This window comes from Triturus cristatus, chromosome 1_1, assembly GCF_964204655.1.
Source record: "Triturus cristatus chromosome 1_1, aTriCri1.1, whole genome shotgun sequence".
Lineage (NCBI taxonomy): Eukaryota > Metazoa > Chordata > Amphibia > Caudata > Salamandridae > Triturus > Triturus cristatus.
In genome coordinates this window covers 10,149,081-10,175,742 of record NC_140579.1, presented here as the reverse complement: position 1 = coordinate 10,175,742, position 26,662 = coordinate 10,149,081, and the positions used below count along the sequence as shown (strand labels likewise).

The window sequence follows — 26,662 nt, the reverse complement described above, 5'->3', positions numbered from 1 at the left end:
AGACAATGGAAGCCTGTCCTGAGAGGTCTGCATATTGATACTTCGGACCCTTTCGCATGAGAACTGTACAATCTAAAGGATGGCATATCCAAGTCCATGTGAACCAAGAAAACTCTGGGAACTGTGTCCAATTATTACAAAACTGAGGGGCTTAGCCAATCAGAGTGTTTACATTTTAGAAATTGTTGCCGATTGTTTTAGAAATTAATATAAAAGGGGAACTGTAGAAGAGGGTAGAGACTAGTGTGTTCTAGAAGGGTGTCCCGACTTTGCATTGGTGGCTGTAGATCAATTCGCTTGCACGATTGCCTGGTCCTTTGGACATCTTTGGGACTGTGTCGCGCTGAGCGCAAGGGAACTTTTTCCGGACTTATTTGGGTATTAGCCTGCATTCGATTGGACGATTTCACCCGAAGGGATTTGATTTATGCAGGGCTAACAGGGTTCGAGAAATGGTCACCGATAAAGATTTAGGTAAATATAATTGTCATGCTAATTTGTGCCGAATTATCAATTTTGAATTCGGTGTTGACTAAAATACTGATTATGCAAATGAAAGCGAATTAATTAGATAAACTAAACATTGATTAACAGAAAAGTTTGTGGTTCTTTAAATAAGGTATTGATTAAAGGTTCCGAAGCTTTAAATGTGTTTTAGCTGGTTGTAAATCACCATCAACCAGTCCAACTAATTGGTCCGTCGACTAAGTGGTGGAGTGCCTTGATGTTAAAGTTAGGATTCTATCAATGCAGATGTACATAATGTATTTAATGTAAATATTTTTCCCCTATAGGTAATAAGGAACCCTCACATGTCCAGCGCTTCTTTCCTCCTGTGTGCAGATTCAGAGTGAGATGTACAAGTGTTGGTGTTATGGGCCCCACCAATGAATGTGTATGAATGAGTTAGCGTGATGACGGGCCTGTGACGCAGGGAGGATATGTAAAATTGCCCTTTTCGCTGGAGCAACACCCCTGGCCTTGAAGAGTGAAGTGTGTGAAAGAAATGAGGGGTGCAAGCCTTTGGCAAACATATACATTAAGACATTGTTATAGGGTAGCACTGTATTGTCTGGCATTATATTGGGAAGGGGCTTGGAGGGAGCTGAAGGGAACAATTCAACGCAGTTGTGGCTTCTAGCAGGCCACCTCTACCTCGAGGGGACGGGAAGGGTGCTAAAAGAAAGGCTTTTGTGCAGCAGGTTGAGCTCAGACACTCTATACAGCCAGGAACGTGGGGAATGCTTGACAGGCCAACTTCGGCCCCGGCACTGAAGTGAAAGAATGGAGGTACGAGGGTGGGTTGAGAGGTGGGCTCACAGGCCTCCCCATAGACACAGCCCACCACACACATAGTCCCATCTTCAAGACACACACCATCACATACACAGAACTCCACTCAGGTGGAAATTCAGTACCCTAGTTTCTCCTGTACACATAAGCTCTCTATAGCACGCCCTAGGCAGACCCCCTATACCCACCTGTTACACAAAGGATTCCAAAAGATAGTACAGATGCCAAGCACTGATACTCATGTGTTAATCTCCCATATTTCAATACATAGCACAGATGCCAAGCACAGATACTCATGTACTAATGTTCTACATACCACCATCACGCTAACCCCATATGCAAAGTTTGTACGTGCCACCCTCAGTCCAACTTACACAGCTCTCACATGACCCTGACTCTTGACCCTACTTACATACCACTGCTTACAAACTGTTCTCACATCACTTAGACCCGACCCACACAACCCCATGAACGTGTCTCCGCTCTCACATCTCACAGACACTTGCGGGAGACCCCCTATATTCAGTTGTCTTCTCACCTCTTCCAGACCCTGTCGGCACAATTCTCACATCTTGCAGACCCTTCTTACAGCCCTTCGAGGGTTTACCTGCTTTTTGGGTTCTCTCTTGCCTCACCCAATGTTAACAGCAGCTGGCATTACATCTGGATTTGGGCCTAACTGGAGCCTGCCACAGCACAGCAGTGAAGAGCGTTAAATGACGTTGCTCGCTCCCTGGCCTTGGCAGGCGGTAGGTCCCTGCAGCGGGCACTGCCTGCACCTGGCTCCAAGAACCACCTGGCAGCCGCTGCTTACCTGCAGACCGCGGCTCCCAGAGCTGGCGGGGCTCCCGCCCGCAACCTGTTCCGCTGCTGATCCAGCCCACCGGCGCCAGCTCACTCCGGGACCCACGTGTGCACAGGGCCCATTGGGAGGGAGGGGGGCAAGCCAAACCGAGACCCATTTTGTGTGTGAAGAAGGCCGCTTTATTGAAACAGGTGCATATTACAAAATAACCAACTGGCAACTGCCTTACAAAACGAAAGCTTCGCTGTACATCAAATAGCTGACGCCTGATCCCCCCGCGCCCGTACGATCCCCTCAAAAGCTCCCCCACCCTGGCATTAACATAACAACAACATTACACAGTATTGCAGTTAAAACGTTTTCCCACAATGACACCCCGTTCCCTACCTGCCTTCCTGCAACTGTAACTAACAAACGTCTATCCTGAAACTTAAGAGTACCTGCCTATCCTTTTCCTGCCCCTGTTTGCAAACTTCCAATACTTAACGAAAAACCTGTGCCAACCCTGGCCAACTTTTCAAAACCCCGTAAGCACCTGTTCCAAGCGACAACCTGCATAAGATCCCTTATGCACCGGTCTCCACAGATCTGGCCTACACCAAAGAATAAACCCCAAAGACTCTACCCTGCTACAATTCTAAAGAAGAGGGATGTGAGGGTGGGGCCAAGAAAACTATTACAAGCTATCCCGCTCCCAGCCACCAGGTCACCAAAACTGAAAATGGTGGCTGGCAAATCCCCTCATACGATTATATAAGCATAGGGCTACTTGGGCTATAGTTGGGCTACAATTGGGCTACACCCCGAAATAGCCCAAAACCACAAAATGGCCGATCCAGCCAGCCCGAGACCCCTCCCAAAAAGCGTGGGGGGCAGACCTCGCTACGTTCGGCTGCCCCCAAATCCTCCTTGGGAGGGAGGGGGCCAAGCCAAACTGAGGCCCATTTTGTGTGTGAAAAAGGCCGCTTTATTGAAACCGGTGCAGATTACAAAATAACCAACTGGCAACTGCCTTATAAAACGAAAGCCTCGCTATACATCAAATAGCTGACGCCTGAACCCCTCCCTGCCCCTACGATCCCCTCAAAAGTTCCCCCACCCTGGCATTAACATAACATTGCACAGTATTGCAGTTAAAACTTTTCCCCCAATGACATCCCATTCCCAACCTGCCTTCCTGCAACTGTAACTAACAAACGTCTATCCTGAAACTTAGAGTGCCTGCCTACCCTTTTCCTGTCCCTGCTCATAAACTTCCAATACTTAACGAAAACCCTGTGCCAACCCTGGCCAACTTTTCAAAACCCCGCCACCCAGGAACAAGCATTTGCAATGCAATAGGTCTCGCATTTACGCGAGTTTAAGCTATTGGCATTGTAAATGACAATGCCTTTTATTTATGTTTTAAAAACAAAAACAAAAATAAAAGGCATTGTTATTTGCAATGTCAGTAGCTCAAACTCGCGTAAATGCGAGACCTGTTGCATTGCAAATGCTTGTTCTACAATTATGGGCACCTCGTGCCCCTCAGACCCCTCCCTCCCCACACACACTTGGTCCACTGATGTGTGCAGACTTGGGTGGCTTCGGCACCCTCCACAAAGGACGGTTGTTGAGCCCGCGCTCGGCGGGCACCGCAGACTTGTTTACATAGACATGAGAGCAGCAACGCCCTCGTGCACACATCTACAGGAGCAGCGCTCAGCGGTGCACGCTTGGTCACCATCACCATTGATAGCTACCAGGAAAGCCGTCTTTAGAGTGAGAAGACGTAAAGGACAGTTATGAAGGGGCTCAAAGGGAGCACACATCAGATAAGTCAAGACAAGATTTAAGTCCCATTGAGGCATTATGAAAGGCACGGGGGAAAAGTGTGTGTAATGCCTCTAAGAAAACAATTAACAACCGGGAACTTAAAAAGAGAAGGCTGATCTGGAAGCCGTAGAAAGGCGGAGATGGACGAAAGATAACCTTTGATAGTGCCCAGAGCAAAGCCCTGCTGAGCTAAAGATAGAAGGAACAGAAGGACCTCAGAAAGAGGGGCAGAAAGGGGATCCACAGCCTTTGCTGTGCACCATGCCACAAATCTGTTCCACCTGCAGGCCTATACTGTTTTAGTGGAGGGACACCTGGCTGCCAGAATGACATCACAGACTTCGGGAGGAAGATCGAAAGCTGTCAATTGTCGCCGCTCAATCTCCACGCATGGAGATGGAGGCTGGACAGGTTCGGGTGGAGGACCGGCCCCTGCTGCTGCGACAGGAGATCCTCCCAAAGAGGCAGTTGGATCGGGGGATCGATCGCCATGCTGAGTAGCTCGGGATACCAGTATCTTCGTGCCCAATCCGGAGCCACAAGGATCACTTGGGCCCGGTCGTGCTGAATCTTCTTCAGCACTCTGGGCAGAAGTGGTATAGGCGGAAAAGAGTACAACAGACCGCAACTCCACTCGCGACGAAAAGTGTCGCCGAGCGACTGCCGCCTTGGAAATTCCAACGCGCAGAACTGATGACATTGCGCATTCTCTTCAGTGGCGAATAGATCTAACCATGGCTTTCCCCTCCCATATTTCAATACATAGCACAGATGCCAAGCACAGATACTCATGTACTAATGTTCTACATACCACCATCACGCTAACCCCATATGCAAAGTTCGTACGTGCCACCCTCAGTCCAACTTACACAGCTCTCACATGACCCTGACTCTTGACCCTACTTACATACCACTGCTTACAAACTGTTCTCACATCACTTAGACCCGACCCACACAACCCCATGAACGTGTCTCCGCTCTCACATCTCACAGACACTTGCGGGAGACCCCCTATATTCAGTTGTCTTCTCACCTCTTCCAGACCCTGTCGGCACAATTCTCACATCTTGCAGACCCTTCTTACAGCCCTTCGAGGGTTTACCTGCTTTTTGGGTTCTCTCTTGCCTCACCCAATGTTAACAGCAGCTGGCATTACATCTGGATTTGGGCCTAACTGGAGCCTGCCACAGCACAGCAGTGAAGAGCGTTAAGTGACGTTGCTCGCTCCCTGGCCTTGGCAGGCGGTAGGTCCCTGCAGCGGGCACTGCCTGCACCTGGCTCCAAGAACCACCTGGCAGCCGCTGCTTACCTGCAGACCGCGGCTCCCAGAGCTGGCGGGGCTCCCGCCCGCAACCTGTTCCGCTGCTGATCCAGCCCACCGGCGCCAGCTCACTCCGGGACCCACGTGTGCACAGGGCCCATTGGGAGGGAGGGGGGCAAGCCAAACCGAGACCCATTTTGTGTGTGAAGAAGGCCGCTTTATTGAAACAGGTGCATATTACAAAATAACCAACTGGCAACTGCCTTACAAAACGAAAGCTTCGCTGTACATCAAATAGCTGACGCCTGATCCCCCCGCGCCCGTACGATCCCCTCAAAAGCTCCCCCACCCTGGCATTAACATAACAACAACATTACACAGTATTGCAGTTAAAACGTTTTCCCACAATGACACCCCGTTCCCTACCTGCCTTCCTGCAACTGTAACTAACAAACGTCTATCCTGAAACTTAAGAGTACCTGCCTATCCTTTTCCTGCCCCTGTTTGCAAACTTCCAATACTTAACGAAAAACCTGTGCCAACCCTGGCCAACTTTTCAAAACCCCGTAAGCACCTGTTCCAAGCGACAACCTGCATAAGATCCCTTATGCACCGGTCTCCACAGATCTGGCCTACACCAAAGAATAAACCCCAAAGACTCTACCCTGCTACAATTCTAAAGAAGAGGGATGTGAGGGTGGGGCCAAGAAAACTATTACAAGCTATCCCGCTCCCAGCCACCAGGTCACCAAAACTGAAAATGGTGGCTGGCAAATCCCCTCATACGATTATATAAGCATAGGGCTACTTGGGCTATAGTTGGGCTACAATTGGGCTACACCCCGAAATAGCCCAAAACCACAAAATGGCCGATCCAGCCAGCCCGAGACCCCTCCCAAAAAGCGTGGGGGGCAGACCTCGCTACGTTCGGCTGCCCCCAAATCCTCCTTGGGAGGGAGGGGGCCAAGCCAAACTGAGGCCCATTTTGTGTGTGAAAAAGGCCGCTTTATTGAAACCGGTGCAGATTACAAAATAACCAACTGGCAACTGCCTTATAAAACGAAAGCCTCGCTATACATCAAATAGCTGACGCCTGAACCCCTCCCTGCCCCTACGATCCCCTCAAAAGTTCCCCCACCCTGGCATTAACATAACATTGCACAGTATTGCAGTTAAAACTTTTCCCCCAATGACATCCCATTCCCAACCTGCCTTCCTGCAACTGTAACTAACAAACGTCTATCCTGAAACTTAGAGTGCCTGCCTACCCTTTTCCTGTCCCTGCTCATAAACTTCCAATACTTAACGAAAACCCTGTGCCAACCCTGGCCAACTTTTCAAAACCCCGCCACCCAGGAACAAGCATTTGCAATGCAATAGGTCTCGCATTTACGCGAGTTTAAGCTATTGGCATTGTAAATGACAATGCCTTTTATTTATGTTTTAAAAACAAAAACAAAAATAAAAGGCATTGTTATTTGCAATGTCAGTAGCTCAAACTCGCGTAAATGCGAGACCTGTTGCATTGCAAATGCTTGTTCTACAATTATGGGCACCTCGTGCCCCTCAGACCCCTCCCTCCCCACACACACTTGGTCCACTGATGTGTGCAGACTTGGGTGGCTTCGGCACCCTCCACAAAGGACGGTTGTTGAGCCCGCGCTCGGCGGGCACCGCAGACTTGTTTACATAGACATGAGAGCAGCAACGCCCTCGTGCACACATCTACAGGAGCAGCGCTCAGCGGTGCACGCTTGGTCACCATCACCATTGATAGCTACCAGGAAAGCCGTCTTTAGAGTGAGAAGACGTAAAGGACAGTTATGAAGGGGCTCAAAGGGAGCACACATCAGATAAGTCAAGACAAGATTTAAGTCCCATTGAGGCATTATGAAAGGCACGGGGGAAAAGTGTGTGTAATGCCTCTAAGAAAACAATTAACAACCGGGAACTTAAAAAGAGAAGGCTGATCTGGAAGCCGTAGAAAGGCGGAGATGGACGAAAGATAACCTTTGATAGTGCCCAGAGCAAAGCCCTGCTGAGCTAAAGATAGAAGGAACAGAAGGACCTCAGAAAGAGGGGCAGAAAGGGGATCCACAGCCTTTGCTGTGCACCATGCCACAAATCTGTTCCACCTGCAGGCCTATACTGTTTTAGTGGAGGGACACCTGGCTGCCAGAATGACATCACAGACTTCGGGAGGAAGATCGAAAGCTGTCAATTGTCGCCGCTCAATCTCCACGCATGGAGATGGAGGCTGGACAGGTTCGGGTGGAGGACCGGCCCCTGCTGCTGCGACAGGAGATCCTCCCAAAGAGGCAGTTGGATCGGGGGATCGATCGCCATGCTGAGTAGCTCGGGATACCAGTATCTTCGTGCCCAATCCGGAGCCACAAGGATCACTTGGGCCCGGTCGTGCTGAATCTTCTTCAGCACTCTGGGCAGAAGTGGTATAGGCGGAAAAGAGTACAACAGACCGCAACTCCACTCGCGACGAAAAGTGTCGCCGAGCGACTGCCGCCTTGGAAATTCCAACGCGCAGAACTGATGACATTGCGCATTCTCTTCAGTGGCGAATAGATCTAACCATGGCTTTCCCCTCCCATATTTCAATACATAGCACAGATGCCAAGCACAGATACTCATGTACTAATGTTCTACATACCACCATCACGCTAACCCCATATGCAAAGTTCGTACGTGCCACCCTCAGTCCAACTTACACAGCTCTCACATGACCCTGACTCTTGACCCTACTTACATACCACTGCTTACAAACTGTTCTCACATCACTTAGACCCGACCCACACAACCCCATGAACGTGTCTCCGCTCTCACATCTCACAGACACTTGCGGGAGACCCCCTATATTCAGTTGTCTTCTCACCTCTTCCAGACCCTGTCGGCACAATTCTCACATCTTGCAGACCCTTCTTACAGCCCTTCGAGGGTTTACCTGCTTTTTGGGTTCTCTCTTGCCTCACCCAATGTTAACAGCAGCTGGCATTACATCTGGATTTGGGCCTAACTGGAGCCTGCCACAGCACAGCAGTGAAGAGCGTTAAGTGACGTTGCTCGCTCCCTGGCCTTGGCAGGCGGTAGGTCCCTGCAGCGGGCACTGCCTGCACCTGGCTCCAAGAACCACCTGGCAGCCGCTGCTTACCTGCAGACCGCGGCTCCCAGAGCTGGCGGGGCTCCCGCCCGCAACCTGTTCCGCTGCTGATCCAGCCCACTGGCGCCAGCTCACTCCGGGACCCACGTGTGCACAGGGCCCATTGGGAGGGAGGGGGGCAAGCCAAACCGAGACCCATTTTGTGTGTGAAGAAGGCCGCTTTATTGAAACAGGTGCATATTACAAAATAACCAACTGGCAACTGCCTTACAAAACGAAAGCTTCGCTGTACATCAAATAGCTGACGCCTGATCCCCCCGCGCCCGTACGATCCCCTCAAAAGCTCCCCCACCCTGGCATTAACATAACAACAACATTACACAGTATTGCAGTTAAAACGTTTTCCCACAATGACACCCCGTTCCCTACCTGCCTTCCTGCAACTGTAACTAACAAACGTCTATCCTGAAACTTAAGAGTACCTGCCTATCCTTTTCCTGCCCCTGTTTGCAAACTTCCAATACTTAACGAAAAACCTGTGCCAACCCTGGCCAACTTTTCAAAACCCCGTAAGCACCTGTTCCAAGCGACAACCTGCATAAGATCCCTTATGCACCGGTCTCCACAGATCTGGCCTACACCAAAGAATAAACCCCAAAGACTCTACCCTGCTACAATTCTAAAGAAGAGGGATGTGAGGGTGGGGCCAAGAAAACTATTACAAGCTATCCCGCTCCCAGCCACCAGGTCACCAAAACTGAAAATGGTGGCTGGCAAATCCCCTCATACGATTATATAAGCATAGGGCTACTTGGGCTATAGTTGGGCTACAATTGGGCTACACCCCGAAATAGCCCAAAACCACAAAATGGCCGATCCAGCCAGCCCGAGACCCCTCCCAAAAAGCGTGGGGGGCAGACCTCGCTACGTTCGGCTGCCCCCAAATCCTCCTTGGGAGGGAGGGGGCCAAGCCAAACTGAGGCCCATTTTGTGTGTGAAAAAGGCCGCTTTATTGAAACCGGTGCAGATTACAAAATAACCAACTGGCAACTGCCTTATAAAACGAAAGCCTCGCTATACATCAAATAGCTGACGCCTGAACCCCTCCCTGCCCCTACGATCCCCTCAAAAGTTCCCCCACCCTGGCATTAACATAACATTGCACAGTATTGCAGTTAAAACTTTTCCCCCAATGACATCCCATTCCCAACCTGCCTTCCTGCAACTGTAACTAACAAACGTCTATCCTGAAACTTAGAGTGCCTGCCTACCCTTTTCCTGTCCCTGCTCATAAACTTCCAATACTTAACGAAAACCCTGTGCCAACCCTGGCCAACTTTTCAAAACCCCGCCACCCAGGAACAAGCATTTGCAATGCAATAGGTCTCGCATTTACGCGAGTTTAAGCTATTGGCATTGTAAATGACAATGCCTTTTATTTATGTTTTAAAAACAAAAACAAAAATAAAAGGCATTGTTATTTGCAATGTCAGTAGCTCAAACTCGCGTAAATGCGAGACCTGTTGCATTGCAAATGCTTGTTCTACAATTATGGGCACCTCGTGCCCCTCAGACCCCTCCCTCCCCACACACACTTGGTCCACTGATGTGTGCAGACTTGGGTGGCTTCGGCACCCTCCACAAAGGACGGTTGTTGAGCCCGCGCTCGGCGGGCACCGCAGACTTGTTTACATAGACATGAGAGCAGCAACGCCCTCGTGCACACATCTACAGGAGCAGCGCTCAGCGGTGCACGCTTGGTCACCATCACCATTGATAGCTACCAGGAAAGCCGTCTTTAGAGTGAGAAGACGTAAAGGACAGTTATGAAGGGGCTCAAAGGGAGCACACATCAGATAAGTCAAGACAAGATTTAAGTCCCATTGAGGCATTATGAAAGGCACGGGGGAAAAGTGTGTGTAATGCCTCTAAGAAAACAATTAACAACCGGGAACTTAAAAAGAGAAGGCTGATCTGGAAGCCGTAGAAAGGCGGAGATGGACGAAAGATAACCTTTGATAGTGCCCAGAGCAAAGCCCTGCTGAGCTAAAGATAGAAGGAACAGAAGGACCTCAGAAAGAGGGGCAGAAAGGGGATCCACAGCCTTTGCTGTGCACCATGCCACAAATCTGTTCCACCTGCAGGCCTATACTGTTTTAGTGGAGGGACACCTGGCTGCCAGAATGACATCACAGACTTCGGGAGGAAGATCGAAAGCTGTCAATTGTCGCCGCTCAATCTCCACGCATGGAGATGGAGGCTGGACAGGTTCGGGTGGAGGACCGGCCCCTGCTGCTGCGACAGGAGATCCTCCCAAAGAGGCAGTTGGATCGGGGGATCGATCGCCATGCTGAGTAGCTCGGGATACCAGTATCTTCGTGCCCAATCCGGAGCCACAAGGATCACTTGGGCCCGGTCGTGCTGAATCTTCTTCAGCACTCTGGGCAGAAGTGGTATAGGCGGAAAAGAGTACAACAGACCGCAACTCCACTCGCGACGAAAAGTGTCGCCGAGCGACTGCCGCCTTGGAAATTCCAACGCGCAGAACTGATGACATTGCGCATTCTCTTCAGTGGCGAATAGATCTAACCATGGCTTTCCCCTCCCATATTTCAATACATAGCACAGATGCCAAGCACAGATACTCATGTACTAATGTTCTACATACCACCATCACGCTAACCCCATATGCAAAGTTCGTACGTGCCACCCTCAGTCCAACTTACACAGCTCTCACATGACCCTGACTCTTGACCCTACTTACATACCACTGCTTACAAACTGTTCTCACATCACTTAGACCCGACCCACACAACCCCATGAACGTGTCTCCGCTCTCACATCTCACAGACACTTGCGGGAGACCCCCTATATTCAGTTGTCTTCTCACCTCTTCCAGACCCTGTCGGCACAATTCTCACATCTTGCAGACCCTTCTTACAGCCCTTCGAGGGTTTACCTGCTTTTTGGGTTCTCTCTTGCCTCACCCAATGTTAACAGCAGCTGGCATTACATCTGGATTTGGGCCTAACTGGAGCCTGCCACAGCACAGCAGTGAAGAGCGTTAAGTGACGTTGCTCGCTCCCTGGCCTTGGCAGGCGGTAGGTCCCTGCAGCGGGCACTGCCTGCACCTGGCTCCAAGAACCACCTGGCAGCCGCTGCTTACCTGCAGACCGCGGCTCCCAGAGCTGGCGGGGCTCCCGCCCGCAACCTGTTCCGCTGCTGATCCAGCCCACCGGCGCCAGCTCACTCCGGGACCCACGTGTGCACAGGGCCCATTGGGAGGGAGGGGGGCAAGCCAAACCGAGACCCATTTTGTGTGTGAAGAAGGCCGCTTTATTGAAACAGGTGCATATTACAAAATAACCAACTGGCAACTGCCTTACAAAACGAAAGCTTCGCTGTACATCAAATAGCTGACGCCTGATCCCCCCGCGCCCGTACGATCCCCTCAAAAGCTCCCCCACCCTGGCATTAACATAACAACAACATTACACAGTATTGCAGTTAAAACGTTTTCCCACAATGACACCCCGTTCCCTACCTGCCTTCCTGCAACTGTAACTAACAAACGTCTATCCTGAAACTTAAGAGTACCTGCCTATCCTTTTCCTGCCCCTGTTTGCAAACTTCCAATACTTAACGAAAAACCTGTGCCAACCCTGGCCAACTTTTCAAAACCCCGTAAGCACCTGTTCCAAGCGACAACCTGCATAAGATCCCTTATGCACCGGTCTCCACAGATCTGGCCTACACCAAAGAATAAACCCCAAAGACTCTACCCTGCTACAATTCTAAAGAAGAGGGATGTGAGGGTGGGGCCAAGAAAACTATTACAAGCTATCCCGCTCCCAGCCACCAGGTCACCAAAACTGAAAATGGTGGCTGGCAAATCCCCTCATACGATTATATAAGCATAGGGCTACTTGGGCTATAGTTGGGCTACAATTGGGCTACACCCCGAAATAGCCCAAAACCACAAAATGGCCGATCCAGCCAGCCCGAGACCCCTCCCAAAAAGCGTGGGGGGCAGACCTCGCTACGTTCGGCTGCCCCCAAATCCTCCTTGGGAGGGAGGGGGCCAAGCCAAACTGAGGCCCATTTTGTGTGTGAAAAAGGCCGCTTTATTGAAACCGGTGCAGATTACAAAATAACCAACTGGCAACTGCCTTATAAAACGAAAGCCTCGCTATACATCAAATAGCTGACGCCTGAACCCCTCCCTGCCCCTACGATCCCCTCAAAAGTTCCCCCACCCTGGCATTAACATAACATTGCACAGTATTGCAGTTAAAACTTTTCCCCCAATGACATCCCATTCCCAACCTGCCTTCCTGCAACTGTAACTAACAAACGTCTATCCTGAAACTTAGAGTGCCTGCCTACCCTTTTCCTGTCCCTGCTCATAAACTTCCAATACTTAACGAAAACCCTGTGCCAACCCTGGCCAACTTTTCAAAACCCCGCCACCCAGGAACAAGCATTTGCAATGCAATAGGTCTCGCATTTACGCGAGTTTAAGCTATTGGCATTGTAAATGACAATGCCTTTTATTTATGTTTTAAAAACAAAAACAAAAATAAAAGGCATTGTTATTTGCAATGTCAGTAGCTCAAACTCGCGTAAATGCGAGACCTGTTGCATTGCAAATGCTTGTTCTACAATTATGGGCACCTCGTGCCCCTCAGACCCCTCCCTCCCCACACACACTTGGTCCACTGATGTGTGCAGACTTGGGTGGCTTCGGCACCCTCCACAAAGGACGGTTGTTGAGCCCGCGCTCGGCGGGCACCGCAGACTTGTTTACATAGACATGAGAGCAGCAACGCCCTCGTGCACACATCTACAGGAGCAGCGCTCAGCGGTGCACGCTTGGTCACCATCACCATTGATAGCTACCAGGAAAGCCGTCTTTAGAGTGAGAAGACGTAAAGGACAGTTATGAAGGGGCTCAAAGGGAGCACACATCAGATAAGTCAAGACAAGATTTAAGTCCCATTGAGGCATTATGAAAGGCACGGGGGAAAAGTGTGTGTAATGCCTCTAAGAAAACAATTAACAACCGGGAACTTAAAAAGAGAAGGCTGATCTGGAAGCCGTAGAAAGGCGGAGATGGACGAAAGATAACCTTTGATAGTGCCCAGAGCAAAGCCCTGCTGAGCTAAAGATAGAAGGAACAGAAGGACCTCAGAAAGAGGGGCAGAAAGGGGATCCACAGCCTTTGCTGTGCACCATGCCACAAATCTGTTCCACCTGCAGGCCTATACTGTTTTAGTGGAGGGACACCTGGCTGCCAGAATGACATCACAGACTTCGGGAGGAAGATCGAAAGCTGTCAATTGTCGCCGCTCAATCTCCACGCATGGAGATGGAGGCTGGACAGGTTCGGGTGGAGGACCGGCCCCTGCTGCTGCGACAGAAGATCCTCCCAAAGAGGCAGTTGGATCGGGGGATCGATCGCCATGCTGAGTAGCTCGGGATACCAGTATCTTCGTGCCCAATCCGGAGCCACAAGGATCACTTGGGCCCGGTCGTGCTGAATCTTCTTCAGCACTCTGGGCAGAAGTGGTATAGGCGGAAAAGAGTACAACAGACCGCAACTCCACTCGCGACGAAAAGTGTCGCCGAGCGACTGCCGCCTTGGAAATTCCAACGCGCAGAACTGATGACATTGCGCATTCTCTTCAGTGGCGAATAGATCTAACCATGGCTTTCCCCTCTGCAGAAAGAGACCTTGCGCCACATCCGAGTGCAGACGCCATTCATGATCCATCAAGCACCGGCGGCTGAGTTTGTCCGCCCTGGCGTTCAGAGAACCTGCCAGGTGTTGAACCACCAAGGTAATGCCTTGATGTTCCAGCCATGTCCAGAGGCGCAGAGCCTCCTGACATAGGGTCCACGACCCCACTCCGCCCTGTTTGTTACAATACCACATGGCGGTGGTGTTGTCCGTGAACACCTGCACTACACTTCCCCGGACAGAGGGAAGGAATGCCTTCAGTGCAATTTATGGAGCCGGGACTCCGCCAGAGACCACAGGCCTCTGATCTCCGCCTCTCCCAAGTGGACGTCCCATCCCAGGAGGGACGCATCTGTCACCACTGTGTGCTCCGGTTGGGGAAGGGAGAGGGATCTGCCATGGACCCAATCGCGATTCGTGAGCCACCACTGCTATTGTCGTGCAGTGCCCTCCGAGATCTGGACATGATCGGACAGGTTGCCCTGATGTTGTGCCCACCGGAACTTCAGGTCCCACTGCAGAGCCCGCATATGCCATCTGGCATTTTGCACTAGCAGGATGCAGGAGGCCAACAGGCCCAGGAGCCGGAGGGTCATCCTGACTGAAATCCAGGATAGAGACTGAAAGATCGGAATCATAGCCTGAATATCCCGGACTCGCTGCTCGGGAGGATAAATCCAAAACCGCGTTGAATCCAGAACCGCTCCGATGAAGGGGAGCTTCTGAGAGGGACTCAGGTGCGACTTTGGCATGTTGATGGAGAACCCCAGCAAATGCAGGAGGTTGGCTGTAGTCTGAAGGTGGGTGACGACTGTCTAGGGCGAGCCCGCCTTCATCAACCAGTCATCGAGGTAGGGGAAGATTGACACCCCTGACCTGCGCAGATGAGCTGTGACCCCCTCCATCACTTTCGTGAACACCTGAGGGGCGCTGGTAAGGCCGAAGGGGAGCACGGCAAACTGAAAATGATCCTGGCCTACAGTGAACCGCAGGTAACGCCAGTGGGTCGGCAGGACGGGAATGTGAAAATATGCGTCCTGCAAGTCCAACACTACCATCCAGTCTCCAGGGTCGAGGGCAGCCAAAACCTCAGCCAGAGTCAACATCTTGAACTACTCCTTCCGGAGGAAGCGATTGACATTCCTGAGGTCCAAGATGGGGCGCAGGCCCCCTTTGTCCTTCTTGGGGACCAGAAAGTAGTGGGAATAACAACCACGTCCTACTTCTGGCCCAGGAATGTGCTTGATGGCCCCCTTGGCCAGTAGGGCCGTGACTTCCTGTTGGAGAAGCACAAAGTGATCCCCGAATCCCGAAACGCGGTGGAACTGAGGTGGCATGGGTGGGGGGGGTAGACTCGAAGGGGAGGGAGTAACCCCTCCGGATGATTTGCAGCACCCACTTGTCTGAAGTGACAGAACACCAGTGGGGGAGGTGATGTTGGATCCTGCCGCCCACTGACGTGGGGTGCACCTCAAAGCTCGGACTAGGAAGGCTTTGAGGCGGATGCTGCGGGAGCGGTGGTGGCCTGATCCACACGCTGGCCCCCTGTAGCGCCACGGCGGCATCCACACCCACGGCCGCGCTGAGTTTGGTTCTGCGCAGGCTTCTGGCTGAACGAGTGTGCAGGGGCGCCCCTTCTATGGCCACAAAAGGAACGAAAGTTAGACGTGGCCGGGCGTGCGGTGGAGAGACGCAAGGACTTGGCCGTAGCCCGTCCTTGAAAAGCTCCAGTGCGCTGTCTCCCTTATCGCCAAACAGGCGAGTACCATCAAAAGGCATGTCCATGATGGAACTCTGGACGTCCCCTAAAAACCCAGTGGACCGCAGCCAGGCATGGTGATGCAGGGCCACTGTTGTGGAGATCGCTCTCCCTAAGGAATCCGCGGTGTCCAGCCTACACCGAATGGCGAACTTCGCAGCATCCTTCCCCTCCGCAACAGCTTGGGAAAGTATAGCCCGAACCGCTTCCGGGCACTGGGGCAGTGTCTGCGCCACTGTGTCCCACACAGCGTGAGAGTAGCGGCCTAAGAGGCATGCGGTGTTGACTGACCGCAGCCCCAAGCTGGCAGAGGAAAATAACTTCTTGCCAAACTGCTCCAGCTTTTTCGATTCCTTATCCAGCGGGGCAGTAGGGAACGCACTTTGGAAAGTGGAGGCCTGAATGACCAGGCTCTCCGGAGTCTGATGATTTGTCAAAAAGTCCGGGTCACCCGGTGCTGGGCGATGACGCCTGGCCACGTTCTTATCCACAGGAACCCCTGTGGCTGGCCTAGACCAGGTGCTCATCAAAACATCCGCCAAGACCTCATGAAAACGGAAGCAGAGGTTCCATAGAACTTGCCGCCGGCTGAAGCACTTCAGTAAGGAGGTTCGTCTTTGGAGTGACAGTAGGCAGATCAAGGTCAAGGGCCTCAGCTGCTCTACGGAGCACCACAGTATATGTGGCGCCCTCCTCCATGACAGCGGGAGGAGACATGTATCCAGGCTCAGAGTGGAGAGGTCAAGGCCACCTGCATCTTCCAAGTCCTCCGCCCACTCATGTTCAGACTCGCACTGCCGTACAAGAGGGTCCTCTGACCCCTCCCAGTCATCCCCCTCCTCCACGGCCCGCGGCACAGGCTGCAGCGGCTGGGGAGGCACGGGGGAAAACAAATGCTCCAACGGCGCCGATCCGGCTCCATGTTCCAATTAGGGTCCCAAGCTGGAGCAAAATTGCCCGAAAACTCTGGCAAGGGCGGAGGTGGGACGAACAGAACCCATGGCGGCTCCGGGAACGGAGCCGCGGGAGGCGCCGGGGCCAGAGCTGCTGGTGGAGGACCACGTGGCGCCGGAGCCGCCAGCGGCACCAACAGCGGAGCCAGTGGCAAGCAAGGGCCCTCAATAGGGACCGAGGGGCCCGAAAGCGCGCCTGCGGGAGTCCTAGGCCTGAAAAGGTGGTCCATGGCGGCAAGAAACTCTTGCACCAGGGCCGGAGTGGCCGACGGACCCGGATAGGGCAGGTAGACCGCGGGACTCCTAGGCTCCAACGGAGCCGCAGGGGAAGGACCCCTGGCCCCTCGTCCGCATCCAGAGACCAACGAGGGGACGTCGGAGAGCAAACACGCTTCTTCAACTTTTTCTTGTGACGTCTCTTACCCGATTCCTGGGATGAAGACTTTGACCCCGAAGAGTGATGATGATGATGGCTCCGCGGTAGGTCCCTCGAGCGACCCCTGGACCGCGAACGGCGCAGAGACGACTGCCTGGCCTCCAGCAGCTTTCGGGACCGCTCCCGCAAAGCCTTCGGAGCCATGGCCAGACAGTGGGAACATGACCGGGAGTCATGGTCGCGCTCCAGACAGTAGAGACAGATGCTATGGGGGTCGGCCATCTACATCATACGGCAACAGGCCCCGCAGGATTTAAACCCAGGCATCCCTACGCGGCACCAGGAGTCAAGACTCAAAAGAAGTAGAGACAAAAGTCTCAAAAAGTCAGTCAAAAAGTGACCAGGGTACGTGCTCTAACCGGATCTGCGCTTGCTGGTGCGGAAAAAGAAATAACTGACGTCAGCCTGCATGGGTGGCGCCTAAATAGTCTCCGTGACATCATCTCGGTGCATACGACGCCAGCAACGGACGCAGAGCCACACGACGCCACCTACCAACGCGCAGGGGCACTGCTAACGGAAAACTTTCCGGATCCAGTCTGACGCCTGGGGATATTCTAAGGTAAGGAATTAAAACTCCTCCATATAAATAAATAAAGGTCATCTCTACTCTGCCAGGGTGTAAACAAAAGGGCAAAAATAAAATGTACAAAAGGTCAAACACCCATTATTATTTTGGAGAAAAAAATCTGTCACAAACGACGCGGTAGTAAAATAGTAAAAAATTATATTTCAAAAGTCCAGGCCCTGGCGAAGCACAGAGATAAAAGAGTGAGAGAAAAGTGGGCGCGTCTGTGCACACAGGTACACAGTGATCCTCGTATGATAAAACGTGACCCGGCTCGCCCATATCATATTCATAGCGCGCACGAGAACAGAAAGTATAGAATTCCAAAACGTATGTGTCAAAGCCTCGAACAAAAGGCAATGAATCCGAAATCCAATGTCAAAACAAACATAAGAAGGCAAGACAAATCAAAAATATTTGCAGGCAGATTTCCTGCCCAGTTCTGCTCTGTAATGATGGTCAGAAATGTAGCTGATGGTTATATGTAATTGTATTTATTTAAAACATGTTTGACCTATTCGGTGAGTCTGCGTCATGAATCAATTGGTTCATTCACACAGAAAACAAAGTCGACTCCCTGCCTCCTACTGGCATTATCTATTACCAGGCTGCAATATTGTGTATTTATTTAGAAGTTTTTTTTACACATCACCTCAGCTAATTGAAGGTGCAATTCATTGCCCACCATCATTACTTCGGATTGTAACCTTTACTTTTCTGTGTATTCTTTGAGCGAAATCTCAATAAAAACCCGCTTTTCTGCATTATATTTGAACCACAGACCTCAACTGGAGCTCAGCGACACATAAAATTCAAATAGGGTTCTACAGGCCCTCCCGCCTTGGTGGTAACTTTCACCAGCCCAGAAACTTGGAGCAGAAAGGGACCGCAGGAAACTCCAGGAGGGGTGCCAACATTCCACTGCTCTTAAGCTACTGAGTTTGCCGACTTACTGCCCATTTGTGATGTTCTGCAGCAAAAAAAGACAGAATGCTGATCAAATCAAACATTCACCCCCAGGAAAGAGATCTGGATTGAGTCCAACTTTCTTTTGCTCACTTTGCCACCCCAGTTTGGGCCCAGCCCTGTGCAAATCAGTCTTGACCCTGCCCCTCATGGGAACGGTCCAGCCCGAACTGCCAAGCCAGGTCCTCCCTGGACCGAGAACAAGCATCGTGGGACCGGTTTCAGGGCATCACCCTTCATCAGCCAGGCTAGCTTGAATCCGGTGGCACTGCGAGCAAGGGACCCGTGTCTGGGCACACCCGGCATACTTAGGGTAAAAGGTGCTGCCGCAACAAAGGATGGACCGGATGTTGAGCACACCTCCAATTTAGACCATGTCATTATCCCGCTGTCCTACTGATCCCTTTCACACAAGCCCCTTGAACCAAGACGATAAGGACAGAGCTTTAAATGGGCCGGTGCTATTCGGTGCTGAACCCCAGCATCTTTTTATTTTGAGAGGGAGGGTACCAGAACTTCTCAAGAGTGACGTAATACTTTTACTTGGAGAGTACCGGCACTTCTCAGAAACAATCAGGTGCAGGACACCCGCCCTTCTATTTTCCATTTCAAGCCCTGACAGAGACAACACGTGCAGCCCGGAGTTCCTTATACATTAATAAAATATGCATTTCCATTTAATTTGTATTGTTCAGTTCCACAATAAAATGATCCCACATTCTCCTCTGCTTTTAAACCAGTGCGTTTCTCCCTAATTAGAACTTTCTCGTGTCTGTTTGCAGTTCACCACACCACAATGGCTTATGGGGCAATGTGTTTTCTGCACACATTAAAAGTCCTGTTGGCAGGCATCACGACCACAATTTATGCACCCTGGAGCAATCGTATGGTGGCAGAAGGCAGCAATTAAGACAGCACAAAACTCCTATTTACTTTTTCCGTTGGTATGCCCAGGTACACTTTTTAATGAAACAAAACTCGGTATACGCAGGTAAGTTAAACAGCACTTGTAGATTTACGTAGCATGGACTACACCTGCGACATCAGAGTGCTTTACAAATCATACAAATTTACAATTTTAAAATAATGTGCTTACAAAAGAATCTGTGTGAGAAATCACCCATTACAGTGACATATGTGGAACAAAAAGAAATATATGCTGAGCCGTAAATGTCACATTCAAAGATACGCACATATAAAATGAGTGAGTAATCCGTATAAGAGGGGTTTGACCAGATCCCAATCTCTTACTCCCTGTGAGGGACTGGGAAAGGACTCTCTGATTTTTAAAGAAAGGCATTTCCAGAAAAATGAATTAAAACTCCAGAAAGACTAGAGGCTTCATGAGAGAGTTAGTTTTTGTACCAAATTATTTGGGAGGTGAAGGGTGGAGCGCTTAGCACACAACATAGCCCGACCTGAAAATACTCCCACTTTCAAGGGCAGCCACTGGGGCGTGATGAGCACAGTGTGTTCATGGTTGTGTTGTTGGCACCGACCTTGCTGAAGCGTGTATGGCCTCATTTGCAGGTGCAGGGTGTATCTTTGGAACCCTTAAGGCGGACCCGCCATCAAGCCCCGAGAGAAGTGAGGCTCTGTTGTTACAGGGACTTAAGGACAGAAGTGTGTGGTGGGTGTACATGTGAGAAGAGATGTTGGCGTGGCTGAGGCGACATCCAGTGTAGATACTGATGGGATTCGTCTCCCTGGCCCGGTAGGCTCAGCCCTACCCATTGGTCCACTGTATTCACACCCTCCAGAAGAGAAGAGGTTGCACAGGTACCCCCGTCACATTATAGAGGTATTCGTCTGATGGCAGTTATCAATCGTCCTGGCGGACGAGCCGTCACACTTGTCCCACAGGTGTATCTTCTATCAGATGATCGCGCAAGAACGGGTGCACACTATCACCGACATACGCCTAGCCCTCATGAATCTATAGACGCACAATGTCTGGAAAAATTTCCTCTCAAACAGGTTCGGTTAGACACACTGGAAATGGATGTTTGAAAATAGAAAAAGTCTATATTGTGAGCCCTGAAGAAGTCCGATAGTGGACGAAACGCGTTGGCGGTTGCAAAAAAGTACACATGTGAATAAAAGATGAAATTCAATACCAACAGAACAATATCGACTCCTTTTTAAGCAAACAACCGTACTATAGACGTACTTTATTGTGGATTGTTCATATTTAATACTTACAAGTGTGCAGAGCTATTTCTTGTTGTATGTTCTATCGTGCAGCTGTGGACACACGCTTTCACACAGATTTACCCGGTTTCACACTGCCTATCTGTACTGAGTACTCACAGGGGCCCCTGTACTAGTGGATTTGAGTAACACCTAGTGCCCAGAGCACTGATTTACTCAACCCTCGTGTTCAAAATATACTTGCTACTCACAGGAGTCTGTGAACTCACAAGGGTTCTGCTGAGTACAAGATATACTTTGCAATCATCGATATTTGTGTCCTGCGCCAAGAGGTACACTCCGCCCTCTCTACTCTCAGCGTTGCTGACACCTCCATGGGGTCCAGAACCCGCACCCCTTGGCTTCAGGGGCGTAACTCAAGCCCCTGCGGCGCGGGGGGAGCGGGGCGCCAACCCTTAAGGGGCCCCCATCCATCCCAATGTCAATGGGTAGTTGGAAGATGTGGGAGACTGGTTCCTCTATGCTCATTTTGCAGGAGGAGGGCATTATTTGCCGTTATTGGTATACTTGGTACTCACAGGCAAAACCCTTTCCTGGCACACCTGAGCCAGTGCGATGCCCTCCTGCTGGTCCTATGACGTGCATATGTTACATGTCCCTGGTATTTGAATGCCAGGCACTTCCATGGCATACTCAGTACTTACGGGCATCCTTCGCCCCTGGTGCACTAAATACCAGCAGGCCACCCCTCCCACAGCTGACTCAGTACTTACAGGTGTCCGCCAGCTGATACTCCCACCCTTGGCAAACTGGGTGTTAGGAGACAACTCGGCCCCGGTACTCAGTACTGACAAGTAATGCCCCGTGCTACAATCAGAACACATAGGTATCGGCGGTATGTTCCGTTCTCACCGGTACACTTGGTACCCACAGGTTTCTCTGCCCCTTGGTATATGAAGTTCTCACATGCACAGCTGGTGTGCTCAGTACTTGCAGGTGCACTCGGCACTCACAGGCGCACTCGGCACTCAAAGGCGCACTCGGCACTCACAGGCGCACTCGGCACTCACAGGCGCACTCGGCACTCACAGGCGCACTCGGGCACACTCGGCACTCACAGGCGCACTCGGTACTCACAGGCGCACTCGGCACTCACAGGCACACTCGGCACTCACAGGCGCACTCGGCACTCACAGGCGCACTCGGTACTCACAGGTATCGGTCCTGCCCCTCGGTCTGGTGGTGCAGCGCCACCGAGAAGCCGAAGAAGCTCTCCGGGGTCGGCCCCTCCTTCACCACCGGAAACCTCCAGTCCAGATTCGACCCGCAGCATCCGGAGAGCAGGGGCAGGAGCTGCAGCAGGGCCCGGAGGGCGGCGGGCCCGGGGGCTGGGCAGCTCCGGCGGGGCATGGCCCCCCCTAACTGGACCGCGGTCTCACTGCCTCCCCTGCACCTGGTGACCCCGCACCGCTCTCTGCCACCTGTACCTCCTTCCTTGTTTCAGTGCCCCCCTCACCTGCCTCTTTCCCTCTCGCCTGTCGCCTCCCTCTCTCCCCTCTGGCCGCTCGCTTCCTTCTCTATCGCTTCCACCCCACTCTCTCCTTATTGCGCCCTCCCGTCCCTCGCTCTTCACCCTTCCCTTTAAACGTGCCCTCTCCTCCTGCCACACTTCTCCACTCTTTGCCCCGTGCCCCTCTCCTCGCCCCGCCTCTCACCCTCAGCTACCTTCCCTCTCTGCTTCATTCTCCCGCTCCTGTGCCCGGCCCTTTCTCCACTTCCCTCCTCCCTCCTCCTTCCCTCTCAGCTCGCCATGCCCCCCGCCCTTCGCCTGGCCCCCACCTGCATCCAGGAGCGCGGCCCAGCCCCGCGGCCACCTTTCCTGCCGCCCTCAACGCTCCTCTTCGGCAGGAAGCTGGGCAGGTCGGGGCTGATCCCAGCGCCTTAAATGGGCCCTGCGGCCGGGGAGAGGCCCCGCAGAGCCAGCGCCGGAGACTAGGGCTGCGGGCGGCCCCTTTAGTGGCATTTGGGCACTTCCCCACCCAGGGCCGGCTTTAGGGCGGTGCGACCGGTGCCACCGCACCGGGTGCTGGCTTCCTGGGGGCGCCGTGTTTGAAAGTTCATTATGCGTTTGAAGCACCTGCTGCAGCGTTTCTTTACCCCGCAATCACCAGGCCTCACATACATGTCAAGAACACTCGTGTGATTAATTATCTTCCTGCAGAGAGATCAGCGTTTTGCATAGTTGAGGTTTCGACTTATGTGAAGTTAGTGCAGAGGGTTAATGTGCCTGCTGCAAAGAAGGTGTGAGTGCGTATGATGTAAACAGATCAGCAGGTGACTGCTTCCAAAAGAGACGTCCTTTTGTTACTTGCAATTTATAACTTAAAGTCCTAATATAGAATAGTGAGCTATTAACTTTCATCCTAGAACTGCATACACACTGCAAAGCATACATTATTAGAACATTGATTAATGTTGCAAAAAGGGTTAATTTGGATAGAAATCGATTCTTATTTTTAAAGAAAACTCCCAACTATGCTGTTTCTTTTGCGACTCTGAGTTTGTGCTTCTCCACACCAAGGACTCCTAAACTATCCTGCCGACCAGTATGGATGACATGTGACTCCTACACTTTCAGTCCTTTGGCTTATGTAACCTTTCCTATACACTGATTTACACACGTATGATTAATTGTCTCTGTGTAATGTGTGTGTGATGCAAAGTGCTCGGACACCCTACACTGGTATGAGTGGCGCTATATAACTAATTCAATGCATCTGAGAGAGTGTGGTTATGGAGACTTGTTCACTGTTAAAGGGTGCTAGTAAGAGAATCCATGGTGGAGGGCGCCACCAGCACTAAAGCCGGCCCTGTCCCAACTCCCTCCTTACTACTGCGGGACCCCAGCAGGAGTTCCCTTACCTGGCGCTCCAAGCACGTCATTTCCGGGGCGCCGTGGAGTGGGGGGGTATTTAGGCCTCTCCCCCCCCTCCATTTTGGGTCCTCTTTGGTGTCTGGCACGCCGTCGTTTGGTTGTGAGGCGGGTCGCTGCGGTTTCTGTGCACGGAGGTCATACGTTGGATCGCTTTGTAAAGCGAGGTGAGTGCTGGCTATACCCCCCCCCCCTTTGGTCCCACCCCGGTGGCCTTTGCCCGGTTGGGACCGGTCCCAATGGCAATTCATCATGCCTGCCCCGCGGAGGCCAGATGTTGGGCCTGCGGTGGGGGGCAGTGGAGAGGGATTGGGACGGGGGCAAGTCAGAGGGGAGGTTTTCATGCCGCCAAACCAGGGAGTGTGCTAACTCCTCCCGTTGTCAGCCACGCACGGTCCCTCCCGGTGTTGTCACACAGAGCGCCATAGAGGCAATGCTGCTGGGGCGGCAGGCGGGTGCAGTGTGCCACTCCCCAGGGCTGCCCGTCTCGCCCCGTTTCATTCAATGTCTAGGCGTTGGCGGACCCAGGCACAGGCGTGGCACAGGAAGGGTGATAGCAGCGTTGGCACTATCGTCACATAGATGTATTCGCCAATTACAAGGCACAAGTGACAGTGCCCATTTTGCCACAGCCTCACCCCCCTGCAGTATCTACAAAGCGCCACCGTGTCCTATCCACCACCCGCTGGTTAGAGGCTCAATCGGCTCCATATGGGTCAGCCCGTGTAGAGTACGTAAGTAGATGATGCAAGCTGTTTCACTGTGATGTCAGATCTCTTCTGTATATTCTTTGTTCTGTGGCGTGCGCTTCTTGAAAGCATGTTTACTTTCAAGGAGACGACGATTTTAACGAAAGGAAGACTTCACAAGACTTGCACGCATTACCGTTACAAAAGAAGCATGGATTGTGGACGGCAGCGTGAAAAGGTTTTTGGAGAGCTTACCCGCGTTCCTGTACCATTTCTGTGGGGCAAATGGCGGATTTATGAGTGTTTTGCCTTTTCTGGCTCACACCCTCATCTGACGTCTCGCGCTCCCAACCTGGTATCCCAGCAACCACCAGAAAGAAATACAACGTGCACGTCATCGCACACGTACCGGTGGCCATTTTGAAGCATAAAAGAGTCGTTTCTATGACTACAGAGTCTCCGATCGGACAAACAAAGATCGGAAAGGAGATAACTTTGTACGAGTTGGCGCATTGTGTATATGCTTCAGCGATACACACGCTAAATATGCAAATTTCGTGATTTAAAGGCTACATATAAAAAAAAACAAGAAAGAAAAGTCTCTTACGAGTAAAAGAGGGAAACTTTGCAGAAAAGTACATGAGGTGTTTTAAATCTTAATTATAATTTACAGAAGAGAGAAGAAATAATAATTTTAAAAGGAGATAATACAGAAATATTTACTTAATTTTCATTTTGTCAATAACACTTATTTAAAGCAGTAACTTCATTGAAAGTTTTTAAATATAAGTTTGTGTTAATACAAGACAACATAATGGCAACAAATCAACCGATCGTACTTCTGGAACAGTTTCTTCCTGTCTCTGGGAAACCAAGAGAAATATGGAAAACCTGGTTTCGTAGTTTCTAGAGTTATTTGGTTGCAATTGATGCCGATGATTATTCTGCTAAAAGAAAGTTGGCAATCTTGTATAGTCACTTGGGAAAAGGGGGAGGGGAAATTTTTGATAACCTTCCTCCCGGTATTCCCCCGCCTGGAAATGGAGATGGATGGAATGTTTTTTCGGATGCAGTTCAAAGACTGAACAAAAAATTTCTGGAACAACCAAATGTTATGCTTGAACGATACAATTTTATGAGAAGAAAACAAGAGCCAAATGAAACAGTGGAAGAGTTTATTTCGGCTCTCAGAAATTTAGCAGCAGAACGCAATTTTGGTGCATATCTTGATGTAGTCATCAGGGATCAATTTGTATACAAATGTTATCATAAAAAAATACAAGAAAGAATTTTAAGCTGCCGTGATCCAACATTATCAGAGGTAATAGATATGGCTAAAAGCAGTGCTTAATTTGAGCAGGTGCTTTCCGGTGCTCAGCACCGCCACCTAATCCTCAGCTCTGGTGCTTATAGCACCAGTTAAGGACATACTCATTTGGAAGGCACATGATTTTCTATAAAATCATAGTATTTTGATCCACGGCGAGCCTCTAACTGGGTTCCCCAGCTCTGAAATCGGCAGCTTTAGCCATTAGGCTCAGTCCTCCCCAGAATAATAAGTACCAGGGTTCTAGTCAGGAGGCAGTACATTTCTCCTATTAGCTCTGCCTCCGGAGGAGAGCCCCGGCACTTTTTATCTTAAAAATTAACCACTGGCTAAAAGCATTGAAACAAATTTGTTAGACCTTTTGCAAAACCGTTTCAGAGGAGAATAACTTCTTCATGCTATAGATGTGGGTCAAGAACACATCTTGGGAACAGTCCTATTTGCCAGGCCCTTGGAAAGAAATGTTCTAATTGTCAAAATATTGGTCATTTTTACACTGTTTGTAGGAGCAAAAGATTTGTTCAAGTCAGTGCTGTCTCGTCGATGGAATACCCAGACATAAACATTGCTTCTGTTGACTCATCCATGCAAAATCTGGATATCAATACTGTTAATATTGTGTCACAGTCTTTAGAGAAAAAGATAATTCTTGCAATTGATACTGATGGAGAGTCTTCAGTGAATAGTCGTGCAAAAGAACCTACGTGCGAAGTTATGATTAATAACATTTCTTTTAATATGATGGCAGACTCTGGTGCACCTGTAACCATAATTTCTGATGTTTTATTTAATCTTCATTGGTCATCTCATTCCATGAAATTACATCCTTTGGATATTGTTCCAAAGGGTTATGGT

General features: G+C 50.8%; 1 protein-coding gene across 1 annotated transcript in view; it reads right to left on the bottom strand.

Moving 5' to 3' along the window:
* ITGA3 (integrin subunit alpha 3) overlaps nucleotides 1-22,762 on the bottom strand; it is a 271,979-nt gene extending 249,217 nt beyond the window's left edge. The window contains exon 1 of the mRNA XM_085613769.1: nucleotides 22,073-22,762. Coding sequence (XP_085469895.1) covers nucleotides 22,073-22,269 — 197 coding nt within the window. The 5' untranslated portion in view covers nucleotides 22,270-22,762. The remainder of the gene's footprint in view (nucleotides 1-22,072) is intronic.
* Nucleotides 22,763-26,662: the final 3,900 nt, after the last annotated feature.